Source organism: Oryza glaberrima, chromosome 10 (genome assembly GCF_000147395.1).
Source record: "Oryza glaberrima chromosome 10, OglaRS2, whole genome shotgun sequence".
NCBI classification, from domain to species: domain Eukaryota; kingdom Viridiplantae; phylum Streptophyta; class Magnoliopsida; order Poales; family Poaceae; genus Oryza; species Oryza glaberrima.
Genome location: NC_068335.1, coordinates 12,188,481 through 12,209,027, shown reverse-complemented (window position 1 = coordinate 12,209,027; position 20,547 = coordinate 12,188,481). Strand labels below are relative to the sequence as shown.

The window sequence follows — 20,547 nt, the reverse complement described above, 5'->3', positions numbered from 1 at the left end:
CTTGCCGCACCCTGTCCACCCCTCCTCTTCCTCCAATCGCCATTAAAACCACCTCCTCACCATGCACTCGAGGTCGTCGCCGTATTCGCCGCCTCCGGTCGCCGTTTGCTGCCGTTGCCAACCACTCCACGCCACACCAACGCCTCTACCGTGTTCGCTGCGCTCCACCGTACGCCGGCCGCTCCTCCACCTTCATCGGAGACCGCCAAATCGCCACCGTCGTCTTCGCCACGTGGAGCGCCACCGCCTCCCTCTGCTCGAGCCCCATCGGTAGCCTCCTTCGCTGTCGTGCCCCTCGGTGAGCTCCGCCGCCTCCCTCTCCACCTCCTCCGCTCGTTTTCGCCGCTCCCCGGCCAGCCCCTCGCTCGCCGGGCCAGCGCCGTGGTCGTCATCGTCTCGGTGAGCATCTCCCTCCTCCCTCCTCCTCGCCCTCCATCGCCACTCCCCGCGCCGCCCGCCGGTCGCCGTCACTGGTGGCCGCGCATGCCGTCGCTCCAAGGCTCGGCTGAGCCGGCTCCTCATCGCGCCCGTGCTTTGGCCGCCCGTGGACCACTCCCGTGGTCCGGGTCCACGGTGCCGCCCAGGCCGCGGTGGACCAAATCCGCCGTGCGCCCTTCCCTTGTGCCGCTGACGTGTGGGGCCCGTGTGTCGGCGCCAGCCCCCTCTTTGCTGACATCAGCGCCTCTTTTTCCTTTCGTAAAATAATTAATAGTTGTGCAATAAATCGATATTAATTCTAGAAATTCATTTTAATGGCTCAAAACTTCTAAACTTCATATCTAATTCATACGAACTCCGAATTGAGCCATTCAACTTGCAAAATTCATATAAAATTGAGCTCTACATGTTTGTTTAGTTTATATGTACTGTTTCCTTGGTTTTTATTAGTGTTTTTCATCGTTTTGCGTGCCAGCGCGTAGTTTATGCCGTTTCGGAAGTTCGCGGTCGTGAGGAAAAGAGTTCAGAAGATCGTTTGAAGAAGCAAGGCAAGTCACACATTCCCCTTGAGCATTTTGATCCCAATTTATAAATGTTTTACCGTTTGCAAATAAATATGCATGTTTTGCTAATTACATGGGATCAGGGAATTACCTATCTGCTTGCTTGTACCATATTTATTTGATGTCTGTCCTTTGTCAACCTTGGGTAATAAATCGACTAGCTTGTGTTACTTTGATGACCTAGCTAGAACTATATGCTTAGCCATGCTTAATTACCACTAGCTCAGTTGATGGGATAATTGCAGTATTAGACCTATTAGTATCATGACGAGCTGCGTGCTCGGAACATCTGGCCATGTTTCATGGTCATAATTATCCAACTAAAATGCGACTGAATGGTGGGCTGTGGGTGCATGGTTTTGCGAGTCGCACCTATGGCAATTAAGGACCGGTTCACGGGAAACCCTGGAAGACTTACAGTGCTTACAACAAGCGGGAGTGGGTAATTGCTTGATCTGAAGTATAGCTCGACCCATTCCTAGGCACCAGTGGCGAGGGTGGCCGTGATGGAGTTGGGTCAGCCGGGGTGTCCGGTTGTCCAGCTGCCGAATTCACCGCGGCGCACGAGGGGACTGCCCACCTTCGGAGTAGGGGGTGGGGGTGAAACCTTAGCATGGTGTGGATGGTTAGGGGAGGGTTATGCGGAAGGTCTTGTCACAATCACTCGACATGGTGACATGTCTGCGCAGGCACGGTGACATGCCGGTGGGTTGTGTCTTGTGGGTACAGTTTTGCACCTCTGGCCAGAGTAAAACTATTCGAATAGCCGTGCCCGCGGTTATGGGCGATCGACCAGATTCACCGTGATTAGCCTCACACTTAATAAATCGACCCAATGCACTGTAGTTCAGGTGGGTTGGTTGGGCCTGTTCAACGTGGTGTAGCGTTGATCAGTGAAGATTTAATGTTACTTTAATCACTAAATAGTTTTACTGTTTTGCTCAATAAAATGTTTTACAACTGCCTTTATGCAAATAGCCACAAATCGTCCTTGTATCCCCTTGCACGTCTGCATCATTGGTGTGGCTTGCTGAGTACGATGGTTGTACTCAGCCTTGCTATTGTTCCCCCTTTTCAGAAGTATAGTGCTTCTGAGCTGAAGGCGAAGTTAGAGGACCAAGTCTCAGACCCCAGTTGAGTTTTGCCTGTGGAGTGGAGTTGAAGCCCCGCTAGGATCGCCTTTTTCCACTGCTGCTGCTTTCGTTTCGGTGTGAGGACTAAGTGCCTCTTCTGTAAGTATTTACGCTTTATTTATGTTTGGAACTGTATATTATTTGTTGTTTTGTGTACCCTGGCTGGTCCTAGACAGGGATTTAATACATAGAATAGTTAAATTTCTGGGCGTGACATCTTCATTGATAACAATCCGGCCCATGTGGGGTTGGCCGAGGCCCAATAACTTAAGGTTACCCGGACCCCAACAGTTCATAGGCACACCCACTCGAGGAAAGGCCCAATCTCTCTAAAAGACTAGTCCAATAGGGGAAGGGTGGCTCTCCCTTTTAAGGTGGCTTCCTCCTCCCAAGCTAAGCAAGGTGGGATTATTCAGAGGCTCACAATGATAACAATCCGGCCTAGGTGGGGTTGGTCGAGGCCCAATAACTTAAGGTTGCCCGGACCCCAACAGTTCGTAGGCACACCCACTCGAGGAAAGGCCCAATCTCCCTAAAAAACTAGTCCAATAGGGGAAGGGTGGCTCTCCCTTTTAAGATGGCTTCCTCCTCCCAAGCTAAGCAAGGTGGGATTATTCAGAGGCTCACACGGTCACCGCCCGACTTTTGCGTCTTTGCCAGCGGGTAATAGTGGAGGATGTCCTCATCATCCATTCTCCACAAACTTGTAAGAAATAAACCAATCTCTGTTAATGCAGATATGAAACGGACATGCAGTATCAAGTATCCATTCATCATGACTAGCAACACAACCAGCAAAAACGACAAGACAATCTCCTGAACCAGAGTTTTCAGCACCAGTAACAACAGAGGCCTTACCATCAGATTTCCTTTTCACCTTATTATGCAACTTCCAACATTCTTCAATGAAGTGATGTTTCTTTTTACAATACTTACAGAACTTTTTACCTCTGGACTTAGAACGGCCTCTACTCTAGCTCTTGTCATGATCATTGCTATCGTCGTAGGTTCTCTGCTCAGATCTGCCTCTGACCTGCAATGCTTTGCCCTTAGAGGACGACACATCAAACTGAACCATACCTTTCATCTTCTCCCTTTTTTGGAGCACATCATAAACTTCCACAAGGGTTAGTTCATCACGGCTTAAAAGAATGGTGCCACGGAAATTTACATATAAACTAGGCGGTGAGCATAACAGTAGAAGACCTAAATCTTCATCATCAAACTGTACCTCCATGGACACTAGGTCGGCAACGATCTCCTTGAAGACCGATATGTGGTTCAACACAGAACCACTCTCCTACAACTTGTGCATGAACAACTTCATCTTCATATGCATCTTACTAGTTAGATCCTTAGACTTGCAGATCGATTCCAATTTGAGCCAAAGTTCTATAGCAGTCTTTTCCTGCAACACTTCTTGCAAAATATCATTAGATAGATGAAGTTGGATCAGCGATAGAGCCTTACAATCTTTCTGCTTCTCAGCGGTCCATTCAGTCGTTTTCCTCATCCCGAAGCTTTCCAGCGCCTCATCAAGATCCGTAAGTTTGCGCCAGAATAGCCCGCATCTTAACTTGCCACAACGAGAATCTCGTCTTGTAGTCTAGCAGCAGTTGATCATACTTCATCGACGCCATCGCGAAACCCTAATATGAGAACAAGCTCTGATACCACTTGTTAGGAAGCGATAGGCACACAAACGATAAAGAACAATAGATCAATCATAGAAGACACGAGATTTAACGTGGAAAACCCTCCCAAAATAGGAGAGAAAAAACTACGGGCGCCAGCCAGCAAAATATCTTTACTATATCTAGGGTGAGGTTACAATGCCGCACGGCGGCTTACAAGAGGTATATATATGAGGTGGAACCCTAAAAAGTATTACGATCCGTACCGCAGGGGCTCCGTCCCCGCACACCCGGACCTTTATTAAGTGCAAATGATCACAACTCAACATTTCTGTATTTTGTGCCAATTCCTGAAGAACTTGAAACTTATGAGGCTCCTTGAGGAGAGCGAGTACGTCCCTCATACCACCTTCTTCTTGTATGAATTCATATCTTTTGTTAGAGGCTCTTATGCATCTGATTAGCCACATTATCGTTTTTCGTGAAGCTAAAGCCACTGGTGGAGAAACCCTTTGTAGTCCCGGTTCGTAACCCCCCTTTAGTCCCGGTTTGGAAACCGGGACTACCAATCCGGGACTAAAGATCGCTATCTTTAGTCCCGGGTGAAATAACCGGGACTAAAGATCGATCTTTAGTCCTGGTTGGTAACACCAACCGGGACTCCGGCTGAGCCATCTTTAGTCCCGGTTGGTGTTACCAACCGGGACTAAAGATCGAGCTGACCTTTTTTTTTTTGCATGGCCCTGTTGCTGCATGGTTTATATATATATATAAACCATGCATATATATGTTTCAGTACATATATATGCATATATAATATATGCATATATATATATATATTATTATATTTATATATGTTTCAATACATATGTACATGCATAATATATATGTAATTATAAATATATATGTTATGCAAATGCATATGTATATATATATATGACCAAAATATATTTACATTATAGAAAATGTGTACACATGCATATAGAAACATATGTAGTCATGTATTAATTACAATCCATTATATGTCCTAGCTAACTACGAATTCAACGTAGTAGTAGTCGCTAGCTCAGAAGCTAAGGACCTATGAATTGTGTTTCCGTCGTAGTAGAATTCACCCTTGGGATCAAGGATTTGTTCGTTGATGAATCCCATGAGTTGTTCTTGAACCGCCGCGATAAATTCCTTGTGTGTGGTCAGGTTATCCCTCATGCGAATAAACTATATGAATGTATGAAATTGATTAGTAATTAAACAAGAAATCGATACGTAATGAAATTTTGAATTTATTTGTACGTACATCGAGCTCTCTTGTGGTGATGATTTGGTCTGCAAGGCAGTGGCAATACTCGCACACGTAATAGCCGCACAAGTTAGTTCCCTGCTTTTGCTTTGCGCACTACAAATAAATGACAAACAACGAGAGATCTAGTTAATATACACACTTGTATGTATTTGAATCGGAGAAATATAAATGTAGAGCATGTGTACTCACAGGAAATTTGAACTTCCGCCTAAGTCTTTCTCTCCATTTGCCGCGGACCAAATGACGGAACCGATACCAAGCCCTACATGGAGTTTAAAGCTATGATTCGTAGTAGCAATTAACATAACAAGATTTTCTCAATTAACAGAGGAACTTATGACGGTACCTGTCTATAAGTTCGAAAACCTTGTCAAACGTAGACTCTTTTTTATCCATTGAGTCATATACGTTGACGGTGCAGGCCGACAGGTCGAAGAGTAAAAGCACCCAGTGGAATCTGCAATGTGCGTGGGATGCATTACATATGAAACACTTAGCAAGTTCGTACGGGAATGAAATTTGGTATAGGAAGACAGTAAAATTAAACTAACTCTATGTTGTACGGCAACAGTATAAACGTCTTGTAATGCTGCGCCTTCAGGAGATGGACGAGATTGTCCTCTGTGGCTTGCGGATATTGGTCGAGCATTGCGACGTTTACTTTCCGAGGGTCGATGAATCCAGTATCGAAAACCCCCCGCCATCGGGCCCTTTGAATCTCCATTCTACAACGATAAAAGGGAGTATATTATTTTCTATAGTCTACTTATATACAAGGACCTAATTAATTAAAGGAGACGTAGTAAGAAATCTAACTGAACGATATACTTACAAAATCCAGCAAATCATAATAGAGACGTCGAGGGCGTCCAGCTGGTATAGTTCATAGATTCCCTTGAAATTGATCCAGAGAATGTCATCTCCTTGCAAGAAGTCCGTGTCCCTGATCCTCGCACCGATCATCTCTCTACCGGTGGCGCTCATCTCCATGTACAGCTGATGGAACTTCTACATTTGTGTGGGTAGGGACTGCAGCAGCTCAGGCTTGACAAGCGGTTTACCGAGTTCGTACATGTATTTCACTTCCGCCTTTTCGATTGGTGCGACTCCTATCAATTGATCCGTAGTTAGACCGGTGTCAGTAATAAATTCTTCTATCGTCATCACCAACGGCTCGATCTCCTGGTTTGGTTGCTCTCCAAGCTGAGGGACTGGTTTGGACTTTCCAGAAGATGCTTTCTTCAGCATTCGCTCATAGTCCGATAGCTTAATGGCCTCCTTGGCAGGTGCAGACATACCCCTGAAGAAGTTCATGACACTCGGGTCTATAGGAATCTTCTTTTCTGGACTTCGAGGCTTGAATTGTCTCTTGACTTCTGATGCCACGTAAGCGTCAAGCTCCTCTTGCGTGCAATCGTACCCCGGGTCCTTGCTCTTGGCGGCGTCAACTTTCGCCTTCTTCGTTGCCCTTGTGTGGGCAGGCGGTGGAGCTTGGGGGGCCCTTGACTTTGAAGGTGCCGGAAGAGGAGCTTGCGGAGGAGTCGGTGTAGGAGCCCGAGGAGGAGTCGGTGCAGGAGCCTGAGGAGGAGTCGGTGCAGGAGCCTGAGGTGGAGACGGTGCTGGAGCATGAGGAGGAGACGGTGCAGGATCCTGAGGAGGAGATGGCGGAGCCGGAGGAGATGGTGCACGAGACGCCGCTTGTCGCCCAGGAAGGATGATGTACCGCCTACTCCATAGAATAATGGCATGGCTTGTGTCTCGTAGATGCGTCTCACCGTCTCCTCCAGGGTAATCCATCTCGAGGTCCTCGTACGCGCCTTCGACCAACTCAACTTCCACCTTGGAGTATCCTGCTGGAATTGGCCTGCAGTGGTAAGTACCTGAAGGGTCCGTTGGGATGGCCATGCCCGACGCCACCTTCATGTGGTGAGTGGTTATTTATTAGTAATCAACATATATAAGCAGCAACTAGCGGAATGGGCAAATCTAAAATATAAAAACTACGAGCTTACCTTTATTGATAAGTTCTTGAAAGGAATATGCAGCTCACATGGTGTCCGCTGAGTGATGTCATCAACGGGGCAGGTGGATTCGTCCTGGGTTTGCATGGCGTCCATGCTCTGTGATCCTACCTGCCCCGTTGAGGCGCAGCTGCTACGGTTTCCTGACGGGCTCACCATTGCAGGAGGAATGGTCGGCTGGGGATCATGGGACCGATGTGCGGCCATGCGTTCATCAACCTTCCTTGCCACCTCCTCTTGCATGCTGTGCTCATAGCTCGATACCCTGAACTCTAGATCTGCAAATCTTCGCCTCGGTATCTCTCTTGCGCCTCATCCGACTCCTGTACATGTGGATGTCCTCCTTGAACCCAATCTTCCAAGGAATCACGCCTTTCCCTCGTGCTCGTCCTGGATGCTCTGGAGTCTGCAGGGCGAGTGACAGCTCGTCCCTCTCTCTGTCTAGTCGGAACGTGCCCTGAGAAGAGGCTTCCACTGCGTTTGTTAGTCGACACGCAGCCTCTCGTATCTGATCACCGAAGACCAGTAAGCCATCAGCTGGGTTGAGCGTTCCACCGTGAGCATAGTACCAGAACTTCGATCGTTCCGGCCAATTAGCGGTGGCCGGTTCGATACCCCTCTCAAGCAAGCTAGCCTCCATCTCCTCCCACTTTGGCATCGCGACGCTATAGCCGCCTGACCCTAAGTGGTGATGGTACTTCTTCTTGGCGGCATTTTCTTTGTCTCTTTCCATCATCGCCTGCCCTTGTTCACCTGTCTTATATGCAACGAACTCGTCCCAGTGATCCCTTAGCTTTGGGAATGTGTCGAAGTTCGGTGTCTGCCCCTTCAGGATATATTTCTGGTACAGATCTCCATTGAAGCTCTGAAACTGTTCTGCCATTTTCTTCAGAGTCCACCTTTTCACTTTGTCCTCTATACCCGCGGGAAGGGTGAATGTCTCGAGCATTGTGGTCCACAGCATCTCTTTCTCCAAATATGGGACAAAGCTCTCATGATCTCCGCGTGCCCTTGTTCTTCGCCAGTACATCGTACTGATAGGCACGTTATCCCGCACAACCCAACCGCTGTGACGTACATAGTTCTTGGCGGCTTCTGCCGGGGCACTAGGTCGTCCATCTTCTTCCACTTCTGTTATGATGTGCCGACCCTCAAGCTTCTTCGCGGCACCTCGTTGCCCGCGTGCCCTCTTCTGTCCAACGGAGGGTTGACTTCCACTAGCCTCCTCCTCCTGGTTCCCCTCCACATCCCTTTCCACGTGCCCCTTCTGGTTCCCCTCTGCATCCCTCTCCACGTTCCCTTCCTCGTTCAAATACTGGTTTGGAACCTCGTTCCCCTCTTCTTCGTTCCAATATTGGCTGTTTCCCTCCGCGATTGTATCGTACAATATCTGTTCCTCATCACGATCAGCCATCTGTTCATACAGGAAACATCTGCTAAGTCATGAGACATTTATGTTTTAACAATCTTATATTAAAACTCAAATAATCTTATATGCTAAGACTAAACGAACAGTCATGTATGCTAAGTGTAACTGTCGTATATTAGAACCCTACACAATCTTAGAAGCTAAGTCTAATTACAAATCTAATAATCTTATACTAAAACTCAAATAGTGATGATATATGCTAAGACTAGGTGACGTATATTATAGGACCCTAGCTAGTCAATAATTATATACTAAGTCTAATTACAAATATAATAATCTTATATTAAAACTCCAATAATCTTATACTAAAACTCAAATAGTCATGTATTCTAAGTGTAACTGTCGTATATTAGAACACAACACAATCTTATATGCTAATTAAGTCTAATTACAAATCTAATAATCTTAATTGCATTACAAATATAACAATCATATATATATAATTACGTCACTTGCCTGGGCGAATTCCTTCGAGGGCTAGTTCTACCACTCCGGCTTGAGGGACGACGCCGACAACGTCTTTTCTGCAAGATACAAAAAGATGTATTAGGATAAACGCGAAGTAACATATATTGCATTTGACGTTCACGTTTCGTTCACGATATCGTTCATGTTCGCGTTCTCGTTAAGGTCACGTTTCATTCACCTACGTTTGTTCGTTCACGTTCATTAACCTGCCTATAATTGCATTTCACATTCACGTTCGTTGGCTCGTTCACGTTCGTTCGCTCGTTCTCGTTCATGTTCATTCACCTTATTCTCGTTCACGTTCGTTCGCTCGTTCTTATTCACGTTCGTTGGCTCGTTCACGTTCGTTCGCTCGTTCTCGTTCACGTTCATTCACCTTGTTCTCGTTCACGTTCGTTCGCTCATTCACGTTCTCGGTGTGGCGGCAGCGGGACGGCGGTGTGGCGGCAGCGGAGCGGCGGCGGGGCGGCGCGGCGGCGGCGTGGTGCCGCGCGCGGCATCGGACCGGCGCGTGGCGCGGCGGCGTGGCGCCGCGCGCGGCATCAGCGTGGCGCGGCGGCAGCGTGCGGCGCGCGGCGCGGTGCCGTCGGGGCGCTACGCCCGGTGGCAGCGTTTCGCGGCGGCGGTGTTGCGCGGCGGCGGCGTGGCGCGCCGGCCGCCGGTGGCGCGTGGCGTGGCGGCGGCGTGGCGGCGTAGCGCCGGTGCAGTACCACGGCGGCGTCGGGGCGTCTCGTGGCGCGGCGTCGTGTCGTGACGAGGTCGGCGTCGGCGTCTGAAACTCGGCGGCCGGCGGCAACCGAGAGGGAGAGAGAGAGATCGAGATCGGAGAGAGAGATCGAGAGGGAGGCGGCAGCGGCTCTCACCCCAGAGATGCGGCGGCGGCGGAGGAGGCGGAGGCGGCGGCGACGACGACGAGCGCGAGATGACGGCGAGATACAGCGGCGGCGTCGGCGCGGGGATGCCCTAGGCAGTGGCGGCGAAGGAGAAGCCGAGAGTGATCGATCGGGCAAAAACTTCTAAGTGTTGGTGGAGAAGACGAGAGCGCGCATCGGGATTATATATAGCCCTAGATCTTTAGTCCCGGTTGATGAGAACAACTGGGAGTAAAGACAACCGGGAGTAAAGATATCTTTACTCCCGGTTATTCTCATCAACCGGGACTAAAGATCTTTTCCCGCTATTTCCAAATTCTTTTTAAACCCGGTTAGGGTTAAGAACCGGGACTACTGATAAGCACACTAAATATTATTTTCCATTACATATGTGTTACTAAAATAGAAAATAATGCATTACAATTATTTAAAGTACAAAGATTAATGACAATTACTTAGAAAAATTATTGTTGTCTGTAATAAATTAAGTGGATAAAACGTAATAAGCAAATATATGATTTAAAATTAATAAAAATTCTAATAATCATATATACTTAGCATATGAATGATATTATTAAATTGGTAAAAACTCTAATTAACATATGTATATACATACGGCATGATTTAAAATTAATAAAAATTATAATCATCATATATACTTAGCATAGGAATTATATTAAATTAATTGTTAAAAACTCTAATTAACTTATGTAAATGCCACATGCATGATTTAAAAATTTTAAAAATTCGAATAGTCATATATAATTAGCATATGAATGATAGTAAATTAAATTGTGAAAAACTCTAATTAACATATGTAAATGCCACATGCATGATTTAAAAATTTTAAAAATTCTCTAGTCAATTATAATTAGCATATGAATGATAGTAAATTAAATGTTAAAAACTCTAATTAACATATGAAATTGCCACCTGCGTGATTTAAAACTTTTAAAAATTGTAAGTATCGCATATAACTAGCATATACATGATTTAAACTTGTTAAAACCTCTAATAATCGTGCGTAATTAACATATGCCGTACATCAATTTATTTATATGGATAATCAATACATCCAAAATAGTTTACATCATGTACACAATAATTACGGCAATACATCGGCGGTGACGGTTGACCGCACGTACTTTCTCCTCACTATTGTTCCATCCTTGTGATCGCTACATGAGTAAGGGGTGTCTTCATTTGATAGGAGGATGCTAGGGTCAATCGTCACCGTGAAAGGGGGTTACCCATCCAACTGATCGTAATCCTCGTCAGTCTTGTCCTCAACTCCGACGATTTTTCTTTTGCCTGGGAGAACCACGTGACGCTTAGGCTCGTCAGGCCCTCTGCCCTTCTTTCCTTTGCTAGACATGTCCTTCACGAAAAAGACTTGCGTAACATCATTGGCAAGGACAAAAGGTTCGTCCGAGTATCCAACCTTGTTAAGGTCAACCGTTGTCACCCCACTGTCATCAATCATTACGCCTCCACCAGTCAACCTAACCCATTGGTACCGGAACAGAGGGACCTTGAGAGGACCATAGTCAAGTTCCCATATGTCCTCGACGGCACCGTAATACGTGCCAGTTGTTCCATCGTGTCCCATGGCATCGACACGAACAGCGCTGTTTTGGTTCGTGCTCTTCATGTCTTGGGCTCTCGTGTAGAATGTGTACCCATTGATCTCATATCCCTGGAATGTCGCGATCGACCCAGACGGTCCCCTCGCCAGGAAGTCAAGTTGTTGGTTGATCGACTCGTTACCCATGAGATGTTGTCGTATCCACGCAGGGAAAGTATCAATGTGATGCCGTGTAATCCATGCATCGGATTTACCGATGTTCCTGGCGCGAACTAGAGCAAAGTGCTCCTCGCTGTAAGGAGCTACCAATGAAGATTGTTGCAGAACCGTGAAATGGGCTTTACGGAATAAATTGTTGTCTACTGTCATTATTGCTTTCCTTCCGAGAGTTCCCTTTCCCCGTAGTCTCCCTTCATGGCGTAATTCAGGTACCCCGATTGGGCGAAGATCTTCGATAAATTCTACGCAAAATTCGATGACCTCCTCTGTTCCATAACCCTTGGCGATGCTTGCCTCTGGATGAGCACGGTTACGAACATACTTCTTCAGAACGCCCATGTACCTCTCGAAAGGAAACATGTTGTGTAGGTACACAGGCCCGAGAATACTGATCTCTTTCACAAGGTGACAAAGCAGATGCGTTATTATATTGAAAAATGAAGGTGGAAATATCAACTCAAAACTGACGAGACATTGCACCACATCATTCTGAAGGGCTTCTAATCTATCCGGATCGATGACCTTCTGCGAAATTGCGTTCATGAATGCACATAGCTTTGTTATTGTTGCACGGACATTGTCTGGAAGGATACCCCTTATTACAACTGGTAGTAGTTGTGTCATCAACACGTGACAGTCATGAGACTTTAGGTTTGTGAACTTCTTCTCCTTCGTGCTTATTATTCGCTTGATATTCGTGGAGTATCCAGACGGTACCTTTATGCTCTCCAAGTATTCAAACATACTTTCCTTCTCTGCCTTGCTAAGAGTGTAGCTGGCTGGACTCAAGTAATAGCTTCCTTTCTCCTTTGGTTCCGGGTGAAGGTCGCCGCGTTGTTCCATATGCTTCAGATCATTACGTGCTTCCAGTGTATCTTTCGACTTTCCGTATACATCTAGGAAGCCAAGAAGGTTTACGCAAAGGTTCTTAGTGAGGTACATCACGTCGATTGCATGGCGTACGTCCAAGAATTCCCAATAGGGTAACTCCCAAAATATAGAGTTCTTTTTCCACATCGCCACGTGACCATCTTCGCTCTCTATAGGCTGGCTTCCAGACCCCTTTCCGAACACTACTTTAAGATCTTTAACCATAGCAAACACTGGTTTCCCGTTGCGATGTTTAGGCTTCATATGGTGGTCAGCCTTATGTTCGAAATGCTTGCCTTTCTTCCGTACCGGGTGGTTTGCTGCAAGGAATCGACGATGACCTACGTACTTTCTGTTTCATCCATACAGTGAGTGCAAGCCTTGTACCCCTTGTTGGACTGTCCGGATAGGTTGCTAAGTGCAGGCCAATCGTTGATGGTTACGAATAGCAGCGCTCGTATGTTAAACTCCTCCTGTTTGTCCTCGTCCCACACGGGGACACCTTCCTTCTTCCACAACAGCTTAAGATCTTCGACCAGTGGTCTTAGGTACACATCGATGTCGTTACCAGGTTGCTTGGGGCCTTGAATAATAATCGGCATCATTATGTACTTCCTCATCATGCATAGCCAGGGGGGGAGGTTGTAGATACACATCATAACGGGCCAAGTGGTATGGCCGCTGCTCATCTCTCCAAAAGGATTCATGCCATCCGTACTCAAACCAAACCGTATGTTTCGTGCGTCCTTTCCAAATTCTTTAAATTTTCTGTCGATGTTTCGCCACTACGAACCATCGGCGGGGTGTCTCAGCATCCCGTCCTGTTGACGCTCTTCAGCGTGCCATCGCATCATTCTAGCATTCCCCTTGTTCCTGAACAAACGCCTTAGCCGTGGTATTATAGGGAAATACCACATCACCTTAGCAGGAATTCTCTTCTTTGTTAGCTGCCCGTCAACTTCTCCTGGATCGTCTCGTCTAATCTTGTATCGTAGTGCTTTGCAAACAGGGCATGCTTCTAGGTTCTCATACTCCTCACCGCGATATAGGATACAATCATTCGGACATGCGTGAATCTTCTGAACTTCCAGTCCTAGCGGGCAGACTATCTTCTTAGCCTCGTACGTTGTCTCGGGCAATTTGTTTCCCTCCGGAAGAATGTTCTTGACGAGTTTCAATAAATCGCAAAATGCCTTGTCACTAACCCCATTTTTTGCCTTCCATTGCAAGAACTCCAGAGTGGTAACCAACTTTTTGTGCCCCTGCTCGCAACCTGGGTACAACGAAGTTCTGTGGTCCTCTAACATCTTGTCCAATTTATGGGCTCCCTTTTCACTTTCGCAGTCCTCCTTGGCGTCCTGCAACATCTGACCAAGATCATCCGCAACGTCGTTACCATTAGCATCCCTTTCCTCCTCGCCCATTTGATTTCCTTCAAATCCAACGTACAGAGCAATGTCCGGAATATTGTCGTCTTCCACTTCATCTTCTTCCATTTCAACACCTTGCTCTCCGTGGGATGTCCAACAATTATAGCTTGGCATGAACCCCGACTCAAACAAGTGGAAATGAATAGTCCTGGATGCAGAATACTCCTTCTGATTCTTACACTTATTGCATGGACAACAAATAAAACCCCTTTGCCTGTTAGCTTCGGCCACTCTCAAAAAATAGTGCACGCCATCAATAAACTCTTTGGACCGCCGGTCAGCATACATCCATTGCCGATCCATCTACATGAGTCGAAAAAAAATCGTACAAAAATAATTATTCTTACAATAATGACAGTCATACAATAATTATAAGATAATTACAAACTGTTTCAACAGTCATACAACAATAATGACATATCTTTATCATACAAAAATCATAAAATATTACACCAAATAATTCTTATTTACTATCTCTAAAGTTTTAAACTAATTTTAATGTGTTTTACTTCTTTCAATTTTCATTTTAGTTTGTTTTCTAGTATTCAAGATTAACTTTCACTATAGTTTTCCTTCTCAACTATTTTATAAAACCTTCTTTAGCAAATCAACTAAATTTCTATATATTCTTTCTTCCCCACACAAATTTTCTCCCTCATCAACTTACAACTAAATTTTGGAGACAAAAAAGTGTGCAAAACATAGCTGCAAATGTAATATGACAAAAAAAAACATTGGAGGATGAAGTTGCAAACCTTTTAGGCACCTCCGATTTGTATGTAATCACCAAAATAAATTCACTAGAAATTTTGGCATGACCTCCCCTCTTTTTTGAAGAAATTTTGAAACTTGCTCGGGCAGCTAAAGGAGGAAGAAGACATATATATATATAGGGGTGGGGGCTAAAGATCCCCGAGATCTATAGTCCCGGTTGGTATTACCAACCGGGACTGAAGTTACGATCTTTAGTCCCGGTTGGTGTCCCGGTTGGTGTTACCAACCGGGACTAAAATTCCCGGGGGAGCCTGACAAGCCCTGACAGCATTTGAACTGGGACTAAAGATGATCTTTAGTCCCGGTTGGTGTTACCAACCGGGACTAAAGATCAAATATGCCCGTTACCCTTTTTAACCGGGACTAAAAATCATCTTTAGCCCCGGTTTTTATTGCATCCGGGACTATTGTGGAATTCGGCCGACCGACGAAAGATGGTTTCTCCACCCGTGAGCATATCAGCTTGCTTGCTCGAGAGCTATTAGCACAGCAAAAATATCACAATCAGAGGTTTCAAGATGCCCCTGTAGTGGCTGGAACTACACTTGGTCACATCTGGTAAGATTAATTATTCTCAGTTGTGATTTGCCATCTTCAGATTACCATGCTTTTTGTGCTAAATCAATCTTCAATGGTATAATAATTTTTTTTTCTACTCTTCCGTCAATAAAAACGATGGCACACGTTTGGTGGAGCTGTATAAGTGCAGGTGCTCATACTTCATACCGTCACAAGGGGCACATTGCAGAGAAAAAAGAAGCATGTTTCAGTATCAATTGGCATGTGAAATAGATTTTAGATATCTAGGAGGAGATCATTCCATGAAAAATAACCCGAGATTTTTTTTTATTATAGCTCAAAAACATGAGCTTGTGACTTGGCAGATGCTATACATATTCTGAGTATGTAGGCTTGGCAGTTGTGGGTGTGACGCTGTTATTCCTATAGGTTGATGGTCAGCATTCTCAATTCTAATGTATGAGTTGTATGTGTCGTGCTATGCATTTTTACTCTCAGTAGCTCTGTCCTCTGATGGCAGATTATTTCCAATAGCTGCAAACAATATGTTTGATTGTAGACAACAATTTTTTGGTTTTATTCAAATTGGTCGCTACGTGCATTACACCTGCAGATTACTAGTAGAGTAAAATATGAGACATATCTAGCCGTTTGTTACTGTTCACGCGATTTTCAAATTTTAGGTAGTGCATTCGATCGTTTTAATCGGTTGGTGAACGACCCGTGAGGCCGCAAGTACTCTCTCCGGATCGATAATATTTGCCGTTCTACAAGAGCATGGTCTTAAAAATAACTTTTACCATTAATTTTTATTATAATGTGTATAGAAGTGTTAACAAATATAAGGTTTTATTGAAGTATTTTTAGGACTAATCTAATGCATATAGTCATCATATTTCAAAGACAAATATTTTAGAAATTATTTATAATTAAAGATTTTAAAGTTTGACCTTATCATTTGTCATCTCTTATCCAAAATGATAAGTATTATTGGTACAGAGCGATAAGTATTATCGGTACAGAGGGAGCACTGAACAAGCGCTGCTGGAGCGCTAGTTACGTCCAAATGTTCATCCAAGCCCAAGACCTCAGCAACGCCGCACCGACCGAGTACCGAGTCGTGTGCCTCAGATCTCAGCGTTTTGTGATTATGGCTGTTTGTTTAGATACAATGGTGAAAAGTTTAGGCACGTCATATCGAATATATGGACACACATTTAAAGTATTTAATATAGACTAATAACAAAACAAATTACATATTCCGCCTGTAAACTGTGAGACGAATTTATTAAGCATAATTAATCCATCATGAGTAAATGTTTACTGTAGCACCACATTGTCAAATCATGGCGCAATTAGACTTAAAATATTCATCTCGCAATTTACACGCAATCTGTGTAATTAATTTTTTTTTCTATATTTAACACTACATGCATGCGTCCAAACATTCAATGTGACAGGGTGAAAAGTTTTTGCGTGGGAACAAAACAGAGCCTATATATATCAACCTTTTCATAGGCAAAAATGCGCATAGCAGGAGCAGCAAAAATCACACACACGGTATATGCACTCAGAAAGAAGCAGAAACAGATCAGCAACATCGATCTAGCAGGAATTGAAACGATAGCCAGAATCCGGTGAGATAAGATGACAAACACATGCACATAGCAATGTTCTCGTGGCATCTGCCTGTACTGATCGAGTATCCAAAAAAGTAACAGGTTTTTCTCAGTTGACTGATCTGGGGAACTAGAGAGCATATCTGCATATCTAATCCTTAACCAGCGAATTAAAACAAGAAGAAAACAGTTCCATGGACGGAAAGGCAGCAAGACTGCAGCTCAGCGGTGGTAGTAGGATCAGAACATCAACACAATGGTACTCAAACTCTAGCTGGCATTTCTTGCCGCACAATTTCGCCTAGGCGAGTGATCTCCGTAAGAAGATCAGCGACAGAGGTCGGGGCAGTAGTGGCAGTGGAAGTTGAAGCAGCCGCTGGGTCCTCTCCCAAGTGCAGACGTAGGTCCTGCACTAGCTCCGTTACTTGAATGATTAGCGCGGGCGTTGAGTCCTCAGCATTTTGCTGCTTTGCCCACTCTGCAAGACGAAGAATCTCCCTCTTCAGAGAAGGATGAAGCACATCTGGAAGAAGAAATATTAGAAGCAAACTGTGATTTTACAACTGAACAAATAAAAACAGAGCTGATTTAATTGTTAAAATAGAAAATTATGTACCAAGACGAGCAACAGCAGCATCAGACAGCCCATCAACCACAGCATCCAAGAGAGCTCCTATGGCAATTAAGTAGTAGGTTCAGGAAACATAAGAATAGGAAATTAAATTTGCAGAAGTTTAATAAACTTCTAGTATATAATAGATTAACTGATAATGATTACCGGGACACCAAGCTGGAAGGTTTGGCCTGATCATCGTCTTGTACACCCTCAGTAATCCAACGAGGAATAGCCAGCCTACAATAGTGCAAGCGCCCACGAAGAAACCGTCCCGCAGCTTTGTCCGCCACGGAAAACTTGAAGTCGGCGCAGGCACCTGAGGACAAGGCGTAGGCGGAGGTGGAGCTGGTGCAGCAGGAGGTACCACAGTGGGAGGAAGAGGAGATGGGCCGACTTGAGGGGGCTCTAAAATTCCGACCGTAAACAGATTGTTAGATCCAGCTACTAGTAAATTAATACCACACGTAAATGGTTAACCAGGTAAGAAATGATACCTGAACACCCCTTCATTGGGTCGAAGGTGGGAGGGCTGCCTCTACAGATGGTATAAATTGAAACAATAACCGCCCCCGTCAGATTAGAATCTTGGAAGGGCTGCTGATCTACGACGCCACATAAGCAGTTCGGCATATGAACAGCAGTGGCGGCTGCTTCGCAGCAAATCCCATTCGGTGCATTCACATCGGTGCAATTGATCGTTAGCTGGGTGGCAAGGATCTGAGCGTCACACATCACTATCAAAACAATCATAAATTCAATTAGAGATCATAATAAATGGATTCAAAGGGGTAAGAGTTCAAGTTTTAACTAGTAGTAGTTCTACTTCTAGTTCTAATCGGGTGACAAGTTAGAGAAACCATGTAACACATAAAAATATGTAATCAACTGCACAGAAATCATAACACATATAAACGGAGCGAATAAAACATACACAGAAATCATAATACATATCAACTACACAGAAATCATAACACATACACAGAAATCATAAGACATATCAACTACACCAAGTATATATAATCAACTGAGAACCGCGAAACACAGAAACAGATGGATGTCCCAGTTACTGCCGCCTGTATCACGTACGCCTCTTGTCGTCGGTCTCCAGGAGTCCAGGGTCCAGCTACGGCTGCTCGGTGCCCGCCCGCCTCGGCGCCTCCCACGCGGCCAGGCTTCAGGGCCAGGGGGCGGTGGAGGACCTCACCGCCTCAGCCAACCGGCGTTGGATGAGCAACAGAACACGCCCTACGGACCCCGCTCTCTGTGGCCGCACCACGCTGCCACCAGCTACCGCGCCTAGAGCCGTTGTTGGCACCTAGATCCTAGACGCCTGCCTTCAACGACGGCACCCGGAACGGTTACGTGCGAGGTTATGGCGGCGAGGTCGACGGGGTTCGGCGGCGAGGTCGACGGTGGAGCACGGCCTCGCCATGGCCGTGACATGACAGTAAACACGATGTCCCTGCCCGACGTCACCCGCCGCGTCGTCCGGATCGTGTGCGAGGAGGATGTGGGCGTGCTAGTGGCCCGTGCTCGACGTGTTCTACTTCTACGCCGCGTGCCGGCGACAAGGGGCAGTGCAGCCCAGGCGATCAAGAGGCCGGGCCTGCCCGTCTACACGTACGCCCCCACCGGCGACAGGCTACGGCCTACGGGACTAGTTAGCACGCTCTATCTTCTCGCAGATCTCGTCCGCGCACGGCACACGTCCATGGCGGCGTGGCCAGCCGGGCAAGCAAAAGTCACCACGCGGTCGGTTTGGGGGAAAAACTCACAGAGAAAAGACGAGGAAGGCCGTGGTGGAGACGGAAGAATACTACTTACCCATGAGCGGTGCCGGCGACGCGGCTGCGCATGGTCCGGCGGCCGAGAGAAAGACGATGGCGAACACAAGAAACTCGCGCGCGGACTCCATGGTGTTGACCAGCCGACGGCCTGACGAGGCTGGTGTCGAAGATGACGCAGGTGACGTGCGTCGCCGCCGACGCCGCCGACGCTGCTGCTGCCGGGAAGAGCTCGGAGGCGGTGCCCGTGCCCGTGAGGCCGAGACGGTGGACGAGTGGAAGAATGAAGATGGATGGTGCGGTGCGCCGGTGCCTTGGTCTAATAGTACTACTATTTAAAGGTGGAAAAGTAGCCTGTGGAAGCAGACGGTAGGGCCCAAGTCTGTCAGGTTATGGTTCGAATTGTACAAGACGCGTGTGGACACCATGGATTAATACAGTACTACTCTACTCTGATGGACGGTTACGAGCTCGCAACACAAACGAGAATGCAATCAAATCTCTAACTTTGTTGGTTGTATTTTTGAATCTCAGAATGATGGTTTTATTTTTTTTCCCTCAAAATCTCGTGCATGCAGCTGGACGCTGGTTAAGAATTAATCTATGTGATTTCTTCCGTGTTGTGATTGATGCAGTAAAACAACAACCAGCTTAGGCCATTCCCAACCCAAGACATTAGGTATAATTTCTATAAACTCCACATCATCAAGAAACTAGTACTAGATACTACTTTTTCAATACAAACACCACTATTCCATACTTAAATTTAATGCTATTTATCTCACGTGATGTTTTTGATATTGTGTAGAAATTATATCTCATGTAAGATATGGTTTCTTTCTCTTTACTCATTTATTCACTTACCACATCATTTTTCATCTTAGTTGGCAGCTTATTTAATGCTACAGACACCATCCTAGTCATTGAGTTGGGAATGGTCTTATAGCTTGAACAATAAAAGAAATGGTTAAGACTCGATTACGCTACTCCCCAATTCTCCATGACCACCTGACACATCGGTATACCTTACTACATGTCTTTCCTACGTACTCGGATTGTCTAATCATCATTAAGAGAAGATAATCGCTGGGAAAAGTATATATAAATTCTAGTTTCTATTTAAATTTTTAGTTTATAATATTCTTTCCTTGAGCATCGGTCATGATCATGAGAAAGATTATTTTTCTCCTAATCTCTCCTCTCCTCTTTTTTGTGTGTTGCCCAAAAGCAGATGCAGCTGCAGTTGGACAGGTAGCAGAACGAGGCCTTT

At 45.7% G+C, this 20,547-nt stretch overlaps 1 protein-coding gene across 1 annotated transcript; it reads right to left on the bottom strand.

Annotated features, from left to right (window-relative positions):
- Positions 1–16,942: 16,942 nt before the first annotated feature.
- Positions 16,943–19,533, bottom strand: LOC127753167 (uncharacterized). Its single transcript, XM_052278637.1, has 5 exons — positions 19,318–19,533; positions 17,988–18,227; positions 17,656–17,898; positions 17,494–17,550; positions 16,943–17,400 (listed from the first exon to the last, which is right to left on the bottom strand). The coding sequence occupies exons 1-5, from the start codon at positions 19,406–19,408 to the stop codon at positions 17,141–17,143; spliced, it is 891 nt and encodes a 296-aa protein (XP_052134597.1). The 5' UTR covers positions 19,409–19,533; the 3' UTR covers positions 16,943–17,140.
- Between the last annotated feature and the right edge of the window lie 1,014 nt (positions 19,534–20,547).